Source organism: Ricinus communis, chromosome 5 (assembly GCF_019578655.1).
Source record: "Ricinus communis isolate WT05 ecotype wild-type chromosome 5, ASM1957865v1, whole genome shotgun sequence".
NCBI lineage: Eukaryota > Viridiplantae > Streptophyta > Magnoliopsida > Malpighiales > Euphorbiaceae > Ricinus > Ricinus communis.
In genome coordinates, this window is record NC_063260.1 from 20,268,805 (window position 1) to 20,290,107 (window position 21,303).

Below are 21,303 nucleotides of genomic sequence, written 5' to 3' on the forward strand. Positions count from 1 at the left end.
AAAAATAAATATTTTTTCAATATTAATATTTTATATTTATTTATTAATATTCTAAAAATATATTGAAATCTTTTTGGCTTGTTTGAACGGCTAAAATTAAAAAAATAAATCTAACAGTCAAAATTGATTTATGTTCATGATGACACTAAATAATGACTCTTTTAATTAGAGTATAATTAATTTTAACTGATAAAAAAGAATATCTTTAATTTTCTCCCCCTTTTAAAATTTTTTATTAAACACAATTAAAACTATTTCTCTTGTTATTTTCTTTCTGTTTGTCTTAGATTATCCTCCATCCTTGAAATAAAGCTAACTAGTCTCTGGCTACAAAACTTTATCACCGAAGAAGTTCCATATGTTTTCCCAAGAGATTCGATGACAGTTGAAGCCAGAGAACACACATTTCTACAGCTGTATCTCCAGTCCTTGAGTCTCAACAACAAAAAGCACAAGCTTTTCTTTAATGAATCACAAACATAAAAGGATCTTAGAAATGGTATAGATGCCTGACCCACAATCAATGGCCTGACCATCATGCATGGTGGAGCCGAATCAACAACGACTGCGACCTATGCTCCACCAAAACTCCAGTAGCTCTTCTTCCCTCTTACCCATATCCATCAACCGACAAATATCCAAAGAGCACCAGTGGATTAGAGGGCGGACATCGCCGCACTTGCATGGACCAGTAGACTAAAATCCTACAACAGAACATCAATAAAAATCCAGCAACTTGGGAAACCAAACTTTGTTCTTGAGAAATGGTAGTTCATCTTTCTCTATTTCATCAAAAGGATGTAAGCCTAATTGCATATATATTTTGGACAATTCAATTGCTGCTTTTGGAATGTGAGGGTTGTTTCCAATTTGTGGGATGATCCAGTTAAGCCACTCCTCAGGGGATGCAGATGATGCTCATCCTAGTTCAACCCTTTGGATTCAACCAGGTTTTTGGATGGATAGAATCTGTGATCTTTGATCACATATATGCTAAGGGTTTTGTTTTTCTATTTCTGTCAGTTTCTTTAAGTCATGAATAAAACAAAAGAAAGATATCATTGAGGTCCTTAAATATATTCTCTAAACAACTGTTGGAACCACCAAACTATGCTAAATATTAAGAAGATGCTTTACAGAATATCCAAAGAAAAACTACGAAAAGAAAGATAGGAGAAATACTAGCTATGTTACAAATAACTAACGAATTATCCCGTTCTATCCTTAAAAAACACAAAGTGGGAAATAACAGAACCTAAGTGGCAACAGATGGATATTTGTATATCAAGCAAATGACCCCATTCTTGAAATTTGTGATAATGCATCTTCGAACTGGTCGTCGTCAATTTTCTCGGAGTTTAAGCTTGGTGGGATGAAGGATCTAAAGATCTGTTCCATGTTTGGAATTTCCTTCAATCCACGGCAAGCAACTTCAAGAGCTGGATTACAGAAAGATCTGTAGAATTTTTTCCTACAGACAAAGACGAAGATCAAGGTAATTATGGGAAGTGGGAGTAGAAATGGAGCAAATACGAATTTCTTCACCCCAAAATAACCAAACATCGTAACTTGGAACAACAATAGAGACGCCAGAATCCGTGTATGAATATGAGGCCACATCCTTCCGTAGCTCTCAAAGGATGGAACAAATACTTTGAGTGCCTGTTAATTACACAATCAATAACATACAATGAACACATATTGCCACGCCAATGAGATCTCTTTGTAGAATCAAGCACACAAGCTATTAAGGGACATTACCTGATTTCGAAGAACAAGCCATCCAAGTCCGAAGTACACCACTCCAAATGGGATAATAAGGGGAGCTATGATAGAGTAGCAGAGGACGATTGTAATGATAAGCATATCACCAGGAACTCTAGTTGCATACCCAAAATCCCCAGGTTTCCAAGCTTCTTTCAATTCATCTTCAGTCTTGCAAAGGTACTTCCTCTTCAAATGATATATGATTAATGGAACTATACGAGACAGCTCAAGACCATATCCAACAAAGAATCTGAGAATAGTGAAATACAGGAAAGTTAAAACATTACATAGAGAACATATTGTCATCGTAATAATAGTAATAATTTATAGAACAATGTCAACAAAGAATAGGATATTCTTTAAAGCACAAGGCATTAACATAGGAAATTCTCTTCATATCCATCTCTTATTCTGGTTTAGCAATGTTAGAGGAATTCTTTTTGAAAAAGAAAATAGCAACAGTAATCTTACTTCAGAGCCACAAAGGTCAGGAAGAAAGTTGCATTGCCTGGGAGGCCATCTGCTAGCAAGGTAACAGTGGAATTGGGATCCTTCTGAATTTTCTTGAAGGCACTAAATAAGGTGCCACTGAGTGTAACTCCTAAAAAAACATTCAACACAGTAAAGTAAAAGTACTTTCCAGATGTAGCCCTTACAGCGTGGCTCACTGAAGGAATTCCCTCTAACTTGGAGAGAAACATAAGAAAACTGGGCAACAATGCCAAAAAGATGATCAGTGCAAGCTGAGGTAGGTAAGCTTCCAACACAGTCTTGACTGCATCAATATCCACAACTGGCTTTAGAAATGGAAGTATTTTCTTCAAATTGGCCAACGTTGTTAATGCAGAAATAAATCCAATCGGTATCATATAAAAGAATATGGTCAGAGCCACAATGATATACACCACGTATTGTCGTATTTGTCTCTGAAAAAACGTAATTTTAACATTGGACCATATTACTTGACGAGCTTCAGGAGCATCCATGACTGTCCATGTGTCAACCATTTGGGCATGCAGACTCTGTGATGCACAGGCTGCTATCACCCTGCTAGTGAAAAAGACCAGAGCAGACGGTTGTTGCTTCTCCCGTAGGGTAACTTTTTGTTCAGCTTCCAACTTTGGCAGCAGTTCCTTAATCTTCTCATTGAAGTATTCTATGCTATCTACTTCTTTACCAATCAGACCAAGGAAGCCAATTCTGGTGGTTGGTCTTGATCCTTCTGGTTTGCCTAATTCTTTGGACTGAGCATATATCGCTTCTGCGCGTGCAAGCTTTTTCTTGTACCCTTCCAACTCTTCATAGATTTTGTTAACCTAGTAGATATGGTAGCTTGAGATCAGCAGAACTTATATAGCATACACCAACATAATTATCAGGAAACACATAATTGACATGGTAAAGAATTGGAACCATCTGACATTATCCATCCGCTTTTAGGCTCTTAAATGCCAACATGTTTGGGATAATTTAAAAGCCGCTTCCTCAAACTACATTGTAACAATATCAACAAACTCTCTATATTATAGAATAGTAACACAGAACTTGAAAGCTCATGGTGGAAGGATAAGTGAGAGTATCACCCAATTGGAACAGCAGGATCAGCTTAGAAGTTCAATTGAAATCACTACGGATAAGGTGCAAAAGAATGACAAGAAAAATCTTGATGCAATACCTTATCAGTTTCAGTGACCACCATGGATCTGTAAAACGTATCTGGGTAGATAGATTTAAAATACGAATCCACCTGTTCCTTCCTACTTTGGCCCTCAGCAACAGCAGGTATGTCCCTTACAAGAATAGCAAATTGCTCAGGTTTGATTTCGGGGGACATCAGAGCAGTAGCTCTCAGCCCAGAAACATGCATGTACGCCTTCCATAACATAAAATAGGTGACAAGAGAAACCCAGTAGGTAGAAATCAGGAAAGCCCACAGCCTCGAACTCTTCTCCTGCAGGTAAGCAGAGAGACACAACATTTTATATGTAGAGTACATATGTTGTGTTATGTCACAGTTTATTAAGAGAGAAAAAAAAAAAAAAAACTGCAATAGAATGAAAATTAAAAGGCAAGTCATCTCAAAGCTTATGAAATGGCTGAGAGCTTACATTAATATGGCCCATGGACAACTTGTCAAGGTCGTTGAAACTCCCCTCGCTTGTAGAATTTGTCGCTGTCACATTTTTCTCAGTAGCAGCAACGGGAAGAAGAACTGGTAGTAGAATGATGCCAGATAGCACCAATATTGACAATACTGTCATGTTCATAGAAGAAAGGAGCATCAAACATTATTCCAAAGGGCCATATATTAATATCAAGCATTTAAGAAATGACATTTCTCTGTAAAACAACAAATTGCGTATTGCCTTGAGGGATGTGGTATAATACTCAACTTAAAGCTTCAATCAACATAGTTGAATCTGCTTCATCCCAAGAAGCAGATCTCTTATCAGTCATTTAAAATCAGCAAATTGCCCTGATAAGGAATTATAAGCACATGCATATGCACAAGTACAAATGTGTGTCACAGAGAGAGACTGCATTTAAATGAACATCTTCTTGTTCAATGTGCAAAGTACAAGGCAATCTAACAAGTCAAGTTCCTCCCCAGAAAATGCAAGACAGGCAAGCAAAACCATTCACGGGAGAATTTTATACAGGTAACAAATGCTCTCTTAGGTAAATTTTGTTACAAGTTTTTATTTGAATAGCAGAAAAGATAGCTTAAGGTAGTCAAGAAGCTCTCCGTCCCTTAAAGTTCTCTTTTAGCTAAGCAACCCTGCCCTTATTAGGCACCCTCCCCCACTCAAGTATTTTACCAAGCTAAGGCTTAAGCGATAACTATAAATTATAAGTAGTGGAGACAACAATGACAATATAAAGTTCTTAGATGGAGACATTTAAACATAATTGACCTTCCAAATAACTTTGAACAGTGGGTTTCTTAAACTAAACATTTCTCCATCCTCCAACCATCAAAAAGTGACAGCAAGCTTCGGAGCTTTAAACCCACCTTACTGAATCGCCTCTAAAGGCATAATTACATAAATGCAACAAAATATCAGTGTATTGTCAGACTACATCACTCTTTTAAGAGGGTTAATCAATTTAGTAGAGTTGAATAAGAAAAACCTCCCCAATAGTTGAATTATAATTTGAACAAACTAATCTTTCTTTTTTCATATTTGGAAATTGGAATCACGGAATCAATTTAATAGAAATTTCAGTTAGCCAGCCATAATATTTTCACCTGACGATCTGCTTGTTGTTTGCTATTGACTAAGCAAAATATAAAGAGAATCAGCATTGGTGTTAAACTAAAACCTTCAAGTCCGCATTGGAATCACAAATTGGTGTAAAGGGGACTCTAATGGAAATGCATTTGATAGTGCAATATTTCATGCTAAGAACTGTTGCAATGCAAAACCCAGAAGTGCTTTGAAGGAAACGTCCATCCTAGCCGCCCCATTTCCAGAAAATTAAGAACAACTTCTAATTATAAGTTGCTGAAAGTATCAAGCCTCTAATACTAGAATGAGGACTGAAACAGAGTATATTATTAATAAATAAAAAATAAATATGAATAATAAACAAATTAAAGGTACCAGCATTAAATTATAAAATTGTACTTCTCTTTTTTTTGAAAGAAAAAGAAAACTTCTTGGGAATATAATGATATTGAAAATTGAAAATCAGTACATTCAGTGGCATAAATATTTTTTTTTTCCGTATCGAGTCAAAATTAAATTACCATTATTCGCAAATTAAACTTCAGACTGCAGAAAAAGAGCCAAAAGTATTAATTAAAGAAAATTCAACACACACTCATAAGCAAACAAAACAGACACAGATAGAAGGGAGAATAAAAAATCAATTTTCTTTTTCCTTTTTTTCTACAAAGGCAAATAAATAAATAAAAGGAGAAGGTTAACTCAAAAGCTTACACGAAAAAAGCACAAGCCCAAACAACATTACAGAAGTTATATATTTGATCTGAAAACAGCACAAACAATATGTTATATGTCTAAAATGAAAAAAGACAAAAGAGAACAAACCAGTGCTCAAGAACACAAAGTAGACAGCAGTGTCAACACCAGACATGTCAATAATATCCTGCTCAGTGGAGGACATAGCTTCTCGGATCCAAGCAAACGGGTTGCGGGTCCTGGACCCACCTTCCCATGGTTCTAAACCTTTCAAGATGCGGTTAGGATAATAAACAACAGCGTTGCCAGGTCGTCTTGATAACCATGTAAAGAGAAACATTAAAACTAGAAAGATCACGAAAGACGTCGCTAAGGACGTCAAGAAAGAAGAGAAATCCATATTATTCTAAAACACAAAAGGAACAGTTCTTTGAGTGAAATGAGAAATAGGTATGTGTTGTTTTCTGGGTTATAATAATGAAAAGCAAGAAAAGTAGCCGTTAAAATAAGGGAAATGGAAGATATTTATGAAGAGCATTGATGGATAGGTGGTGGTTGTAAATAACAAAAGAAGGAGAAGAGAGTGAGCAAAAAGAAATCTCTGATTGTAAATGCTGCGCAATTGATTGGTGGCTGTTTCTTTTTTTTTTTTTTTCTTGCTTTGTTTGTGGGGTACTTGCTGTCTTTTACTTTCTGTATTTTCAGCTTCAAGCTTTTTATTTTGTTTTTTGAATTTGATGCAAAGCAAGAAGATGACGATGCGACGTGAAGAGAAAACAGTGAGCTCGACAGGACAAAAATGGGCTTTTTAGTACTTTCAGCTGTTCTAGCCTAACGGCAGAGTTCGTTTTACCTTATAAGGTCCGTAACGGCAAATTTTGACCGTAACGTCTAGTGCCCTTTTTTTTTTTTATTGATAGACCTTTACAAATAACCCTTTTTTTATTAAATTAGTATTATTTTAGGGAAGAACATTGTATTAATTATAGTGTAAACGGCCATACAGTGAATTTTTATTATTTACTCTTTTGCAGCTGTTCTTGGAGCTGATTCTATTAAAAATATATTTTAGTTGATTAAGAAAAATAAATAACTAAAACTAGGACATGATGCAGAGTATCATATCCGAGTATCCTAGTTGGTTGGACTTTGAGACTATTTTATGCAAGTGGTACAAACTTGCATGAATTTACATGAAAGAATTAGGTTTTCTTTTTAGGAAATAAATTAATTTGTTTTTACAATATTGATTGTTAGAAATTTATGTATTCTTTTTCCAATCTTATAAAAAATTATTGCATATATTTAAAATGCATAATATTGGAATCAGATTTATGCGTGATTGTATATCTTCTTAAATAAATTTATCAGTACGCAATTGATGTTTGATTCATGTGATCTAGAAAATGCACGACAAGGAGTACGTATTTGATTTTATTTTTTTTTTTTAAAGAAAAGAGGGAGGACATGATTTGAAATCGCGACCTTTCCTCTACACGACACAGAAAATGATCACACCTGTCGCCTCGCCACTTGATTACACAGTTCCATCTGTACAGTGCACGTCAATTCACCCATTTAACTTCCATGACTTGCAATGGCAACTTCCTCCCAAAAACGACACCGTATACATACTCAAAAGCCAGTAGCTAGTTGGCTTGTGAAGTGGAGTGGAGTGATGATTATTTAATTCGCTCAAGTTCCCAGGAAAACAAAATAATACTGTCGCTAAAGGATAAACGCTTATTTTGGATAAAATAACACGTGGCAACATACAAGCTTGCCGACAGGGAAATAGTAGTTCCATAACGTCGCCAACTGTTGGACCCCGTTTTTTATGGGATTGAACAAGTGGACGTCTTTTTTAGGTTTATCAGAACGGAAGGCTGATCATATGAAAGGCACGTGGACAACTAGACTGTGTGACAGCGAAGTTGAGGTACATAAAATTGAGACTGGTAGATGGAACCGTGGGGAAACTGGGGCCTAGGACGTGGGGATCTAGCGGCGATACTACGTGTAGAAGGCGTGTTTGTTTGTGGGGGGTTTTTCTTCTTTTGGTGATAAACAGAGAGTAGGATTGGATCAGGCCTCAGCCTCAGCTTGTGGAGAATGGTAGTTTCAAGCTTGTGACAACCCCGCAAAAGGGACTGTTCCTATGCAAGTTGTTTACGAGTTAGGACCCACCTTTTCTTATTTTTCTTTGTTTCCAAATGTCTACTAGTTGTTGTTGTTTTTGTAATCATATAGACGGTTGGAATATAGTTATTTATAATGAATTGTATTTGGGGAATATGGGTTTGTTTTTTACTTTCTATTTACCTTCAATAGGAGTTAAATATCATATGGAGAACTTTTATGATATTATTTCACATATATCAAGTAATTGCTGATTGAATGAACCAAAGCAATTGCTTATACTAAGCTTTTGTGGGTTATGTTGTTCACTTGTGTTTCTTTTGTTCCTTTTCTTTTTTTAATATCTTTCAATACTTAGGATTCCAGATTCATTTGATTTAGCTGATGCCGACCCATTAAACAAAAAGATCCGAATCACGATCCCTTGACCACATACTCACTCTCATTTCTGTTATAGGTTGATTGACACTAGGGTCATCTTACAAACTTGGGAGGTACTTGCAGCAGCCAATTTACAGGCGGATAGAGGAATGAAGGAAGAAGTTAGATCATATAAAATTTGCAAAGATCATATAAAATTTGCATTGATCTTGAGGCTTCTCGCCTCTACACAGGCATCAAACTTCATAAAGATATACAAAATTATTGTACAATTTTCCTGACATTAGTTCAAGCCAATATACGTTGATCTAACTATTAACCACTCCCGATTACAGCATCCAACGGTCCGAGTTCAACCCAAAATGATGGCTGTGACTTAGTACACAGCCATCTCTAGAACCCACTTAAATGACCAAGAATCAGCTATGCGAAGGACGATGTAAGTGGGAAACAAGAACATGCAAACGATGCAGCCAGAGCTGCTGTTATCTTCTAAAGGTTCTGTTGGTGGTATCCAGGGTTATCATCTAAAATTGCAGCACTGAGCTCGACCCCTTGACAGCTTGTCCCACAAACAGATCATTTGTCGTGGGGATTGATAATGCGCAGTGTAATAGTTTTCCATGCATCCATACTGGCAAAATTTCCAGTTGTGGGAGTATTGGACAGTCCTGGAACTATTAAATTGTTCAACCCACATTCCCATACTCACGTCTTCCATCTTGAAAAGCTGCAACCACATCATAACAATATATACATTTATGAACCAGTTAAACAGAAAAAAGGGGTCGGGGAATTGCGTGCAAAAACAATAATAGTTATAGAAAGAGACATTCCTCTTACTGATTAAACATTAGATATAATGGAAACATAACTTACCCTCAGACTTCGATTGCCATGTTGAGCAACAATAAATTTTGCAATGTCATGGGAAATTACATATCCTGGTCCATTGGCGTAAGGAGGATATACTGCCTCTGGCCACTCCTGTCACCAGGAAAATCATCCATTCAAGTTTAACAAAAATATAGAGAAAATGTTATAGAATTTTAACTTAAATAAAACATGTGAAAAAGATCATATGAATAGAAAGAACAAATCAGAAACATAGAGATATCTTGTAGAATAGCATTTCTTGTTCCACTCTACTTACGTATTCTAGTTCAAATTGCATAATGTATCAGAAGTACATCCAACTATAAATCTACTATATCCAACAAAACCCATGATAAGAAAAAAGATATTGCTTTCTTTTTTTTCAGCCAGTTAAAGTACCAAAACCACAATTGCCAATCCCCTAGACTGTGGGCCATAAATTCAGAATACTCGACTGTTTCATTCTAAGGTTTACAATTTGCTTCTTTTGTTTAATTATCATTAACTATGAGAGCAGGTGAATTACTTCTAAATAGTTTGAGCCTCACAAGCTGCACAGCTACACAATTTTATCCCTAGCTTGGGGCAAAATGAAACGAGCTTCACTCATCTTTTTGTAGGATTATGCATATTACAAAGTTTAGCTTCAGATAGATAGGTATAAAAGGAAGAACAGACTTGTTAACCATATGGAGTATGAAGTACTACTGCTTGGCCTCATGGTTATTTTCGAAGATAAAGATATGTGACTTTCCTTTTCCTTTCCTCTTCTTTCAGCAAAATTAAAAATTAAATTGCTTTAAAATGTCAAATGGCAGAAGAGGAAATTTGGCAAAATATATTATCGTGCAATCCTTCTGATGTAAACTTGAAACTATGGTCTTGTTGGCATGTGCTTCTCACATCCCCTTCATAATGTTGTACCTTATTGCTGCCAAAGGGCCATTGGCTTTGCTGTGTTCCACCAAATTAACTTGAGGGCCAAAAAGGGATTTCTATAATATGACCCCAAAAAAATTCATAGTCACAAGGTTTCTATCAGATGTCACTAATAGAAAGATCAAAGTAGCAGTAGTAGTACGTGCAATATAATAAAACACAATCTAAAGAGATGTGATTTTGTCACATCGCTTAGTTTACATTTTTACAGGAAACCATATTCACGAAAACCTTACACCTTTATTTTCTCTTTTCCCCTTTTATCCTCAAAAATCCACTAGGCGTTGGGCTATACAAAGAGGGTGTTCTAATCCATCTTACAGACTGAAGTCAAGCCATGCAAGCATATGAATCCAAGCAATTAGATATTTGCTGAAAGTCATTTATCAATACATGGAACTTCTAAATTAACTTTTGCAGTGGAAGCTCAAAAGTGCCCTTAATTATCAATAATATATAAATGAATCTGAATAACATTTTGTAACGTTTAAAAGAGTTTATTCATTATTTATTTTAGCTCCATAAAAGCACAGATAAACTTTTTTTTATTATTTTCCCTTATGTTTTTGTTTATATCACATGTTTTTAAATCTTAACCTATAACGACCACATACTGATTGGGACTCTATAAATCTTTCCTATGGTGAAGCTCTGGACCTATACATGTTAACATTATGTATTTCCAAATTCAACTAGGGTCAAGACTTTAGGAAATAGGAAAAAAGACTCTTCATATGGTGCAGAATGTACATAGTGCTTTCAAATATTCCCTTTCAATGATGAAAATGGCGAATGATAGCTGCAAGGCAGAACTCGATTATGCAAAAGGCATGGTGTACTAGTCAAAATTAAAATTTAAAGAAAAACAAAAAAAGAAGATCAAGATAAGAAAGTAAAAGAAGGAAGAAGAAGAAGGATACCTCAAAAGTGACTGCCCATTTCCCACTTCTCAGAGGACGATGTAAGAGGTTGAGATTGCCCATATAAAGAGACTTTTTGGAGGAGATACCATCTATTTCTTTCAAGACCGTCTCGACCCTAACAAATGTGTCATCATCACATTTCATAATATATGCAGCAGAAACATTCTGAACCTGTATAGAGAATGAGACTAATTCAGAAAACTGAACCTTGAGAATGAAAATATTAAATTAAAGAGATTCAGTGAAAAGATTGATAATGATAAAGTGAACTTACCCCAAACTCACAAATAGCAATAGTTTTAAGAACTACTAGTTCATAGCGATCCATGAATGGCAATATCACAATATCACCAAAATAAGCAGCCTCCTTCTTCAACACTGCATTCACTTCCTTCCTGGGGCTCTGCAATTGTAATTACATTCCAATTTTGAGTGTAAAATATAATTTTAGGATGCAAGCTGTAGAAGAATGGAGAAAACAATAGCGAATAAATAAACACAATTTGCCACTTAGAACTAGATCAACAATTGCACATATGATGAAACATGTTACGGTGACATATGCCATAAATGTCAGATAAAAAGAGAATATATATGAATATACAAGAACAATAAAAAACAGCAAAAATCAACTGATGCACTAGATAGGAACAGAGAAGCTAAAACTTTGTATGTACAACTTTCTTTATGTCAAAGAATTTTAAAAGAAAAAGTCGAGAGTTTATGTTCATAGATTTATTGCCAATAAATAAATTATTCTTAGGTGATTCACCAAATTGCATTAATAATTGTTTGCATTTCTACACATGAAAAATGTGGTAATAGTTACAACCAGTCTTCAAACAACCCAGACAGGTTAAATGACCATTAATAAACTGTGCTTCCAGAACCAATATGAACATGAAACCCTTATATTATCCTCCCACTATGAGAAGACTAAGGACCCAGCTTTGCTAGGCACATTTCTAACTGAAATTAGAGATCAAATTGATCCCATAATCTAACTATATTGAACTTTAGAACTCATTAAGTTCTTCACAAACGATGGGGATCTTACCAATGCAACAAAGAATCGAACTACCACACTTGAAGACTTGATTGATGATGATTGCATCCAAGTTTTCCTAACTGCCATACGTTCCGCAAAGTGATTAGTAGCAGACAGGATACCAATGAAAAGCCGAATAGGAATCTTTGGTAAAGGATGGGCTTTCCACTTCTCAGACATTTCCAATACCCTTTGAGGAGAGAAACTTGGATGAGAGCTAGGAAGAGAGGTGGCATAAATAGAATGGACATCCACTTCTCCTTTAATTGCCAAACCTGTTGCATCTTCAAGGGTAAATCCCTGAAGGCACAAAAATATTTCATAAGAAACCATTTCAAGTTTAATGCAGCTACTTGGAGCACTCTGTTTGCAATACTGATCAGTCGAACAGGAGATGGTTCCAATATAAGAGTTAAAAGAACAAGTACTCATGAATATACAAATCAACTATATTGAAGGAACTCAGTGAAAAGAGAATGGGAAGAAGAAAGCAAATAAAAAACTTGAAAGGAATAGCGGCAAGCTTGTATGTGCGATGCGTACAAGAAATGAAGGAAATATTCAAACAAAATAAATTTGCTTGCAAACAATTTAATCCCTGTAGCAGTCAGAACATCATGATAAAATGCCAAGAATTTGGTCTGAAACCATGTTGTCTGGATCTACAAGGTGAGTTTTTGCTGCATGACTGGGAGACATACAAAAAATTTCTCATAAGAAATATATATCAGTTTTTCCTTGAATTTAACAACCTACCGGACGATATGGAAATGAGGTCACATGCCGACCCCCAACATTGATATGGTAGCCATCAACACCAGCTCGCAATGTCAGGATAAACAATCTTCCCTCCACAAAAGGAAATGGCCAAGTCACTTCAGGTTTCTGCTCACGGCCTATGAATCTCTTGAACCATGAAGTTGTCTTTGACTCCTTTGAATCTACAATGTCATTCCGCATCCATTTCTCGCATCTCAGAAAACCATCAACTGTCAAGTATATGTACCAGAAGTTACATCCAAATGGTATGACATGGAATTACGAGAATTAGTATTCACTATGAACTTTGGCATGTGCATCCGTGTGTGAATGAATGTGACCAACTCTGCACAAAATAATTGATTAGTAATGAAGGTTTGAACTAGAAACTTTCCACTCATCACATGATATAAAGACAGGTAATTACTCGAGTTTGTGGCTACTATACAATTGGAATCATCTTTATGTGGACTATTAATAAGGAAACTAAAGAATAGATGAAAACTTGAAGCATTATCGCATATGCATAACCTTACAAAGCAGCGCTTCACAATACGTTTATTTCTGTCCAGACCTTGTCAGCATAACTCTTTACTAACTGCACATAACTACATATAAACTGACATCTTCCGAATTGTTTGCATGGAACCTTCCCACTGCATAATTACATATAAGTACAACCCAATTCCATGAAAGCATCAATTTAATGGTTGATTTTTGGATTGAATTAACACTATGTTAATGCTTCTTCTCACTGATGTATAGACATGCTACATAGGACCTAACATTTTATATCAACTGATATGAAAATTGGCAGACCTTTTTTTTAAAGAAAAGAAAACCTATGGAGAGTTTGCCATATATCAAAACAATATGTCCTAATCCCTAGCAGGAAACAGAAATGATTGAAGTTTGATTACTTCTCGCTACCCAATTGAGATGTTGATGGTGATAATTTGTGTATTAACTAACAACAAGACAAGATGTAAACAATTGAAACTACAAAAATTAATCAGCTTACAAGTAGGAAGCAGACTAGCACTAACAGAATTACATAAATGATAATTTTCACCTTTAAGATTATGCTGTATTTGATCCTCTATTCCAATTGATGTACTTTACAATATAAATACTTGAAGTACTTTCACATTATAACTTAGAGATTAACTTTTCCTTCAACAATAATTGACATCTTGAGCTCATAATACAGCTTTAGCACATGTTCTAGTCGTGGTTTTTCAAAGAGATTTAGGAAATTAACCGACATACCTTATATGTCATACATAACAAAAGTTAAAAAACTGAATGAGAGAGTTTAAAAGATGTCTCTGAACTTCAGAATTTGAGTTCAAGGAGCCTTCAGTGTCATGGATCGTTTGTTTACAACCTTAAGACTGTTTTCTCTCTTGTCTATATAAAGTACCATTCCTCCCTTTCATCAATAAAATATAAACCAAATATAATAAGTCCCCTCATCTCCTCACGTCCCAGCATTCATGACTCCTTCCATTTCTTAAGGGTCATACTTATTTTATCTACCTCCTGGAACCTAATATATTTGGCATAAAACATGAAAAGAAATAAGGAGAGACAAACTTAATAAAGGTGTTGATAATAGCTCTTACCCAGCATGTCCTCGTCTTTCTTGGATGGCAAACCATCACATCTCTGAGCTGTCCCCCATTGCATCCGGTAGCAGGTGTTGTGCTCAATGACTGGCTGCTTACTCCAATCCCCTCTCAATCGAGGATTCAAATGTAGAATCTTCGGTGGATCCTCCCCATCCACTGCCTTTAGCCCTTGTAATTCAATCATAAACTGTGATACCATAACAATGCCATCACCATTCCTCAACCTTGCCAGCTGAGGCACATACTCCTGATGTGCATAATGAGGTGTTCCCACCAATGTAATAGAAGATCCTGCAGCTAAACCGCATGGAAGGAACATCATCTTTTCCTCCCCAGACAGCTCCGCTCCCTTCATTGATACCCATGAAGGACAAGGCTCAGTCTTCCCATCGTATACAGAATTTTGGCCAATCTCTTTCTCATCATCATACTTCTCCACCTCCTCCCATGCTTTCAATCCTAAAGTCCAAGCTTCATCTGCCATTCTCTCAAGAATGGACAAATCACTAGTTCTATTCCTTCGCTTTAAAATCTCTCCTGTTATTCTACCGTATGGATGCTGAAGTGGCTTTATAGGTTTAGACTCCCCTTTTACTTCTTCCAAGGGTTCCTTGCTAGGCATCCTTGGTGCATTTTGGTTTTGGTTATCTTCTAATTTCCGGTGGAATGTATCCTTATAAACAGAGCTGAATAAAGGTTTGGTTAACTCTGAATCTTCCATATCTTCGACTAGAGCACCATCCAGTCCAACATAACTGTCATCTCCACTTAACATTGCTGCAATCTCTAAAAAATGTGGAAATTTAAATGCTAAAAACACCAAGTACAATGCTCCTATACCCAGCAAGAAATGAGACAATTTGCACCTCCTACCACTGGGAGGTTCACTTTTTAACCTCTTCATTTTATAACACCCAACAAAGAAACGCCAAAACAAACAAAATAACCCTACAGAATCCAATAATTTCTCATAGCTTATCAAGAAAACGCCTCAAAGGAGCGCAAAACCGAATAAACCATACAAAACTAAGACTCCCCAGATGTTCATAAACTCTTTAATACTTGCAATGTAAAACTCCATAAACAAGCAGAGGACCTAAAACAAACTAAAACCCAACAGAACATGCAAAACCAGATATACCAAAATCTGCGGAAACTCGCCAATGTAGATCAAATAACAGAAATAGATAACTCAAACCTTGATGGCCCAATAGATCAAGTTGATAATCAACCAAATATCAAAATTGAACAGTACAATGTGCAAAAACCCATCAGAACTTTAGGACCCAAGACCGCAAATGTCAATAATTAACCATCATTTCCTAAAATGAAAAACAGATAAAGATTAATTTATTAATCAGACAAGTAATGACCAGAAAAATATGGTCTTTGATTAGAAAAAGAAAAGTAGAAAGTGAGAAAAAAAAAAGGCTTTGAGGAAAGAAAAAGGAAAAGCCAGAGATTTGAGAGGGAAAGAGACGGGCAGGGAAATAAACAGTGTGTATCCTACAACGTGTCCATGTGTAATTGGGTATCTGGGTTAGAACCATTGCAGGAGAATTAACAAGAAATTGAAGGGCTAAAGTGTAAAAAGGTACCAAAAATATTTATAAAAAAAAAAAAACTGATTGAAACTGTCTGGTGAAGTGGTGATGATATCACGGAACAGTAGAGATTTATATACAATTGCTTTTCTTTAATTTATATAATTGTTAAAAAAATTAATTGTTTTTGTTTTTGTCATGTATGATTAAGTAAGAAAAAATATTATTTCTTGTCCCCATCAAAAAATACAATCTTATTCTCAGAAAAAGATATGTATAATTTTTTGTCACTATCAATATCAATTAAAAAAAGATTAACCTAATCTCAGATAAAAGGTAATGTTATTTGCTGAATGATTAACGGATACATAAAATAAATGTAGATTTCTGGCCCACATAAAAAATAAGATTGCTTTTAAATGAATTTTTTTATATTAATGTCTGATAAAAAGTTTAATCTCAATTTAAACGGGTTATAAATATGAATAAAATTTCTATTATAATAAATTATATATTTTTTAAATTTTATATTAAAAAATATTATTTTATAATAATATTTATATATATAGCTTTAAAAATATATATAAAATATCAATATTTTATTTTATTGTAATATTATTTTGTCTCATTTATTTTTTTTGCATAATATAATAAAATATTAACATATTACACTAATAAAATTACATATTTTCTCTCAGTATAATATTTAGTAATATGATTTTTATTATAAATTAATTGATATGATTTATGTACATCAAGAACCTAAATGAAGATAAAAATTCAGCCTGAAACAATGGATCAGTAACAAAATACAGTTGTTGATTCTGGTGCAAAATGTGTGAGGCTATAAAGTTGTATCCAAATAAATTGGTGGAAATAAGATTTGCAATTTTCTCCTTCCTTTCCTCAATAATTGGAGTGTTATTTAGAATGAACATTTAATAAAATCGGGGGGTTCATGGAAATTCATCTTATGAAAAATATTGAGTTGAAAAGGAAATGACATCTATAGTAATTTCCGATGATAATTGATTGAGAGAAAACAATTAATTGAAAGGGTACAACAGAAATGCATAACCTGCTTAGCTTCATTTGTACTGACATCTTTGTGAAATGAGACCAAAAAATAGGCCTTAGTCTAAAATTAAAAATACAAGTTAAGATTGTAGATTTATAATAAAGTACCAATTTATTTCCAAAATCATTTTGTCTTATTTTTTTCCCCTCTTAGAATATTGTTTGAGGAAGCATATAAACGAAGCAATGAAATTTAATTAACTTCGTATGCTTAAGAACCTCTCACTCTCGAGTTGATGACAAACAAAGATTTGTAAAGAAAGTAAGAGGTCTGTGTTTTATAGGCCTTTGGTGGTTCTGCTGTGCTATGGCTTTCCTTCCAATTTGGCAAAGATAATGACTAATGAGTAATTGCCTAAAATAATTATGTAATGAAAACAATGATTATACAACAATTTTGTCTGCAAGCACTTCATAACTTTTCCAAATGTCTTCGTTGCTTGCAAGTTATCCAAATCTAAATCGTTTATCATATATTTTCTCACTATAATAATTTCTTCATAAATAACTTCAACCTTCTATATATAACTCTATTTATCAATATTTTATAAAACCACATCACATAGACTTTCAATAAAATAAATAAATTTAATATGGTTATATGATAATTTAATATGACATCAAATACTAATAGAATAAGATAATAATATTAAATACATTCTAATATTAAATACTAACTAAATAAAATAATATAATTAAATATTTATTTAAATAAAATAATAGCTAAATATAATTAAAAAAATTAACTATTATATAATGCCACTAATTTACTATACATCTATTTTTTTTATGACCATTGAATTTTAAAGTTATTAAAATAAAATAATAATATTAAATATTTATTAAAGTAGAATATAGCTAAATACAATTATTTTCTTATAATATGTAATATATTTATAATTAAATTAAAATACTTTAAACTAAAAATTTAACTCATAAAACTAAGTAAATTACTAGTATTATATAATTTTAAATTTTTTTTAAGAATCAAACTCTATAATAATTATTAAACTGTTTAGGTTTTTCATTAGGACATCAATTCTTTTTCTTGAAAAAAAGTCTTTTGTTATTTTTATGACATAAACTTTTTCTCTAGAAAAATTATTTTTTTTCTCTTATAGTTAACGTGATTTTAAAAGTAAATAATATATAATTAATAGAATGACGTATATTTTATATATTTATAAATCATTGATATATAAAAGTTTTTTGATATATGTTATTATTTTGTCATATAGATATTTTTTTATATACATATTTAATTTCACATACGATATTTAAGTTGAAGTGTAATTTTATAATTTATTTATATTAATTTATTAATTAATAGTTACTTTTAATATTTATAATGTTTTTAATATTAAAATAGCATTTTAATTATAATTATATCAATTGATCAAATAAATTTATAATTATAATAATTTATAATCTTAACAATCAATAAAGTCGAATGGAAAATAGTTAATTTCACCCACGAATTTGTGTCTAATGACTAAATAAGTCAAATTTCAACTTTCTTAACAAATAGAACCATAACTTGTCATTTTTGAGTCAACTAAATAAAATTTTAAATTTTACCAAACACGTTATTGTATAGCACATATTAAATATTGTATTTGTAAATTAATGAAATAAATATTATTTTAATTTTTATAATTTAATTAAAATCTAAAAATTTATTTTATTTTATTTTTTTTAAAAAAGTTAAATTGAATATATTTGACATTTGGACACAAGTTTAAAGGCATTTGTTGAAAAGTTTAAATTTAGTGTATTTGAACTTTGGACATAAATTTAGAGAATTATTTACTGAAAAAATTTAATTTGTGTATTTGACCCTTAAACATAAATTTAGAGAACAAATAAACCATTTGCTAAAAAATTTTAAATTGGTGTATTTGACTCTTAAATATAAATTCATGATACAAATTATCTGTTGATTAATATCGAATATTTTTTTAATTTAATTTATTTATTTTAAAAAAATAAAGTAATAGATATTGTTAAAGTACTTTTAATATTAATATAATTTAAATTAATTATAATTATACTTATATTATTCTATAATTAGTTATGTATTAGTTATAAAATTTATCTATAAATTTCCTTTATATTATTATTATAAGTAAAAAACTAATAAGTTTATATATGCAAATAAACAATACCAAATGAAGCCGAGAGCTGTTCATTCTATAATCCTCATGCTGTAAACTCAAGGCAGGAGAAATCCTCAAGCTAAGACCGTATAGAGGCACCTCGCCATGACAGGTCTTTCTACTCTTTTGGATTTGTGTAGCCGAGTTAGCCCTTTTGGATCATAGAAGAACAGATCGTGCAAACTATTAGCTCATAGCCAATGGATCGAGAAGAAGAGAGAAGGAAGATTTAGAAAGCCATGAGAGAGAATATTATGCTTATCGATGAAAGGAAAACTTGCTTACTTCATTACAAATCGACTTCTCCTCTTATAGAGGAGGGTAAATACAATACGACAGAAAAAGATAAGGTGGGAATCTTATCTTTGACACATGTCCTCCTTAGAGGAAGAGATGAGATTTTCCATTTACAAAAGCTAAGTCTAATAATACGCTGACAGCTCACCGACAGTTCACATGCATATTAAGACGATAAGTCTTAATAATGCACTTACATATGTGAAAGACAGAAAATAATGCACCGAAAAAGATGAAATTGACATTTCATCTTTTTATTACATATTAAATTATTGAGGAGATGGCTTGTCTTTATGTCCAGCGCACACATCACTAGCTCAGAAAACACTGTCATAGTCATCATCATCCATAGGTTGAGAATCTTGCATGGTAGCATCCTTCTGTTCACTGGTCAGATCCGGATCATCCAATGGGTTGGAAGTATAGGAAAAGTGGAATGTTCAATAATGGGGTGTTCAGTCCATAGATGTCCATTATAAGCGCAGACTAATGGTGTAGAGACATCAGTGGTCCCTAATTCATTTCTTAGTTGTAGAGCCTGCTTTAGATCCCTTGTAATTGTTGGAGGAGCAAGATGTAAAGGCACTTCAATCGTTCTCCAATAATGACAGATATTTTGAGTTGCATAAGTGTCCTCTGAGAACTGAAGGTAAGGCCTGTGGAGAATAAAAATGGCATGATATCCTGAAGCCTTGGAATTATTGTCTGTGAATAATTTGTTCTAATGAATAACCTTGAGGAGTTCCTTTCTCCATTGGTACGGGGTTTTGAACCAAGTAAGGTATCTCCATGGATATGTTCCTGTATTTGTCTCATTATTGAAGAAGTGTAGGAGATCCATAACTGGTATTTCAATAGCATGATAACAAACTGTAGAAAGGCACCATAAAAACCACAATTCACTCTCAATCTGTGGATGGGTAGGAGAAAGGTGATAAATCAGACACCAAGAGTAATCTGGGTAAAAGAAATTGGGTTGAATGGGCAGTGAGAAGATTTGTTGGAAAGTTGCCAAATAATGGAACATCATATTTCTGGCAAAATCCGTGACCTGTCTGGTTGTGAGATTTGTGGGAAGGTCTGGTGGTGAGGGAGGTTGCAGAGGGGTCTTTGAGGACGAAAAGGCCATGAAGATTATAGGGAGATTGACTGTTGAGGTGAGGAGGACTATAGGTTGATTTTGTGGCTTTGACAGTCTGGATAAGAAAACTGGGATGAGATTTCTCGTCCCTTTTATATGCTGAACTTCAAAATCATATCTGTTGGACCATGAATTTAACCTCAGTAATTGAGGTTCTGGTAAGGTATTTTGGTTAGATTCAAGGATTTTTGGGAATGAAGAATTGTCCATCCGAACCAGGAAGTGCTGTCCAATCAGAAAAAACTCAAACTTTTTTATCCCGTATTTGATTGCTAAGATCTCCTTGTAGGTTGTGTGGTAATGTTTTTCTGAAGAAGAAAATTGTCCTTATGCGTAACCACACAGTTGTTCTTTGCCATTGAGATTTTCAAGGAGGATGGCCCCCCATGCATAATCAGACGCATCCGTCTGAAGGACAAGATTTCCTGTGGATGGGATGGTGAGAGGTGGAAGATTGTGAGCCAACTGTTTTAGTTTCCGGACAGCTGTAGTCTGCTCTATTCCCCAAGAAGGAGGGTCCTTTTTTAGCATCTTAGAAAGATGACATGTGTAACTGGACAGGTGCGGTATGACTTCTCTGACATAATTGAGTATTCCAAGAAACTGTTGTAATTGCTTTACAGAGAGATTCTCATCTGAAAAGTAATCAAGTTCCTTTGTCAGATGCGGACCATACATGTATTGGCCGTTTTTGAAATG

The 21,303-nt window shown here is 33.8% G+C and overlaps 2 protein-coding genes across 3 annotated transcripts; both read right to left on the reverse strand.

Annotated features, from left to right (window-relative positions):
- Positions 1-1,040: 1,040 nt before the first annotated feature.
- On the reverse strand, positions 1,041-6,447 carry LOC8260310 (CSC1-like protein ERD4). 2 transcript variants are annotated; one of them, XR_007216158.1, is made up of 7 exons: positions 5,823-6,447; positions 3,876-4,021; positions 3,443-3,718; positions 2,239-3,083; positions 1,762-2,017; positions 1,157-1,662; positions 1,041-1,116 (listed from the first exon to the last, which is right to left on the reverse strand). XR_007216158.1 is itself a non-coding variant. In XM_015726525.3 (6 exons), exons 1-6 carry the CDS (start codon positions 6,091-6,093, stop codon positions 1,285-1,287), a joined length of 2,172 nt encoding a protein of 723 aa, XP_015582011.2. In that variant the 5' UTR covers positions 6,094-6,447; the 3' UTR covers positions 1,041-1,284. The 2 variants fall into 2 exon arrangements, 1 of the variants encoding a protein (XP_015582011.2); XM_015726525.3 differs by having other exon boundaries at positions 1,041-1,662.
- A 1,928-nt stretch (positions 6,448-8,375) lies between these two features.
- LOC8260309 (hydroxyproline O-galactosyltransferase GALT2) lies at positions 8,376-16,009 on the reverse strand. Its single transcript, XM_002531006.4, has 7 exons — positions 14,384-16,009; positions 12,756-12,988; positions 12,009-12,299; positions 11,226-11,354; positions 10,949-11,122; positions 9,093-9,200; positions 8,376-8,943 (listed from the first exon to the last, which is right to left on the reverse strand). The coding sequence occupies exons 1-7, from the start codon at positions 15,291-15,293 to the stop codon at positions 8,737-8,739; spliced, it is 2,052 nt and encodes a 683-aa protein (XP_002531052.2). The 5' UTR covers positions 15,294-16,009; the 3' UTR covers positions 8,376-8,736.
- Between the last annotated feature and the right edge of the window lie 5,294 nt (positions 16,010-21,303).

Bases quoted from the DNA above. Each gene is read 5' to 3' on its own strand.
- LOC8260310 (XM_015726525.3), bottom strand. From the start codon at position 6,093: ATGGATTTCTCTTCTTTCTTGACGTCCTTAGCGACGTCTTTCGTGATC. The intron at 3,719-3,875 runs GTAAGCTCTCAG...GCTTACCTGCAG, and splicing joins TGTCCATGGGCCATATTAAT to GAGAAGAGTTCGAGGCTGTG. The intron at 3,084-3,442 runs GTATTGCATCAA...CATATCTACTAG, and splicing joins TGGTCACTGAAACTGATAAG to GTTAACAAAATCTATGAAGA.
- LOC8260309 (XM_002531006.4), bottom strand. From the start codon at position 15,293: ATGAAGAGGTTAAAAAGTGAACCTCCCAGTGGTAGGAGGTGCAAATTG. The intron at 11,123-11,225 runs GTAAGTTCACTT...TTCTCTATACAG, and splicing joins TTGCTATTTGTGAGTTTGGG to GTTCAGAATGTTTCTGCTGC. The intron at 9,201-10,948 runs GTATCCTTCTTC...TCCTGGTGACAG, and splicing joins AATGGGCAGTCACTTTTGAG to GAGTGGCCAGAGGCAGTATA.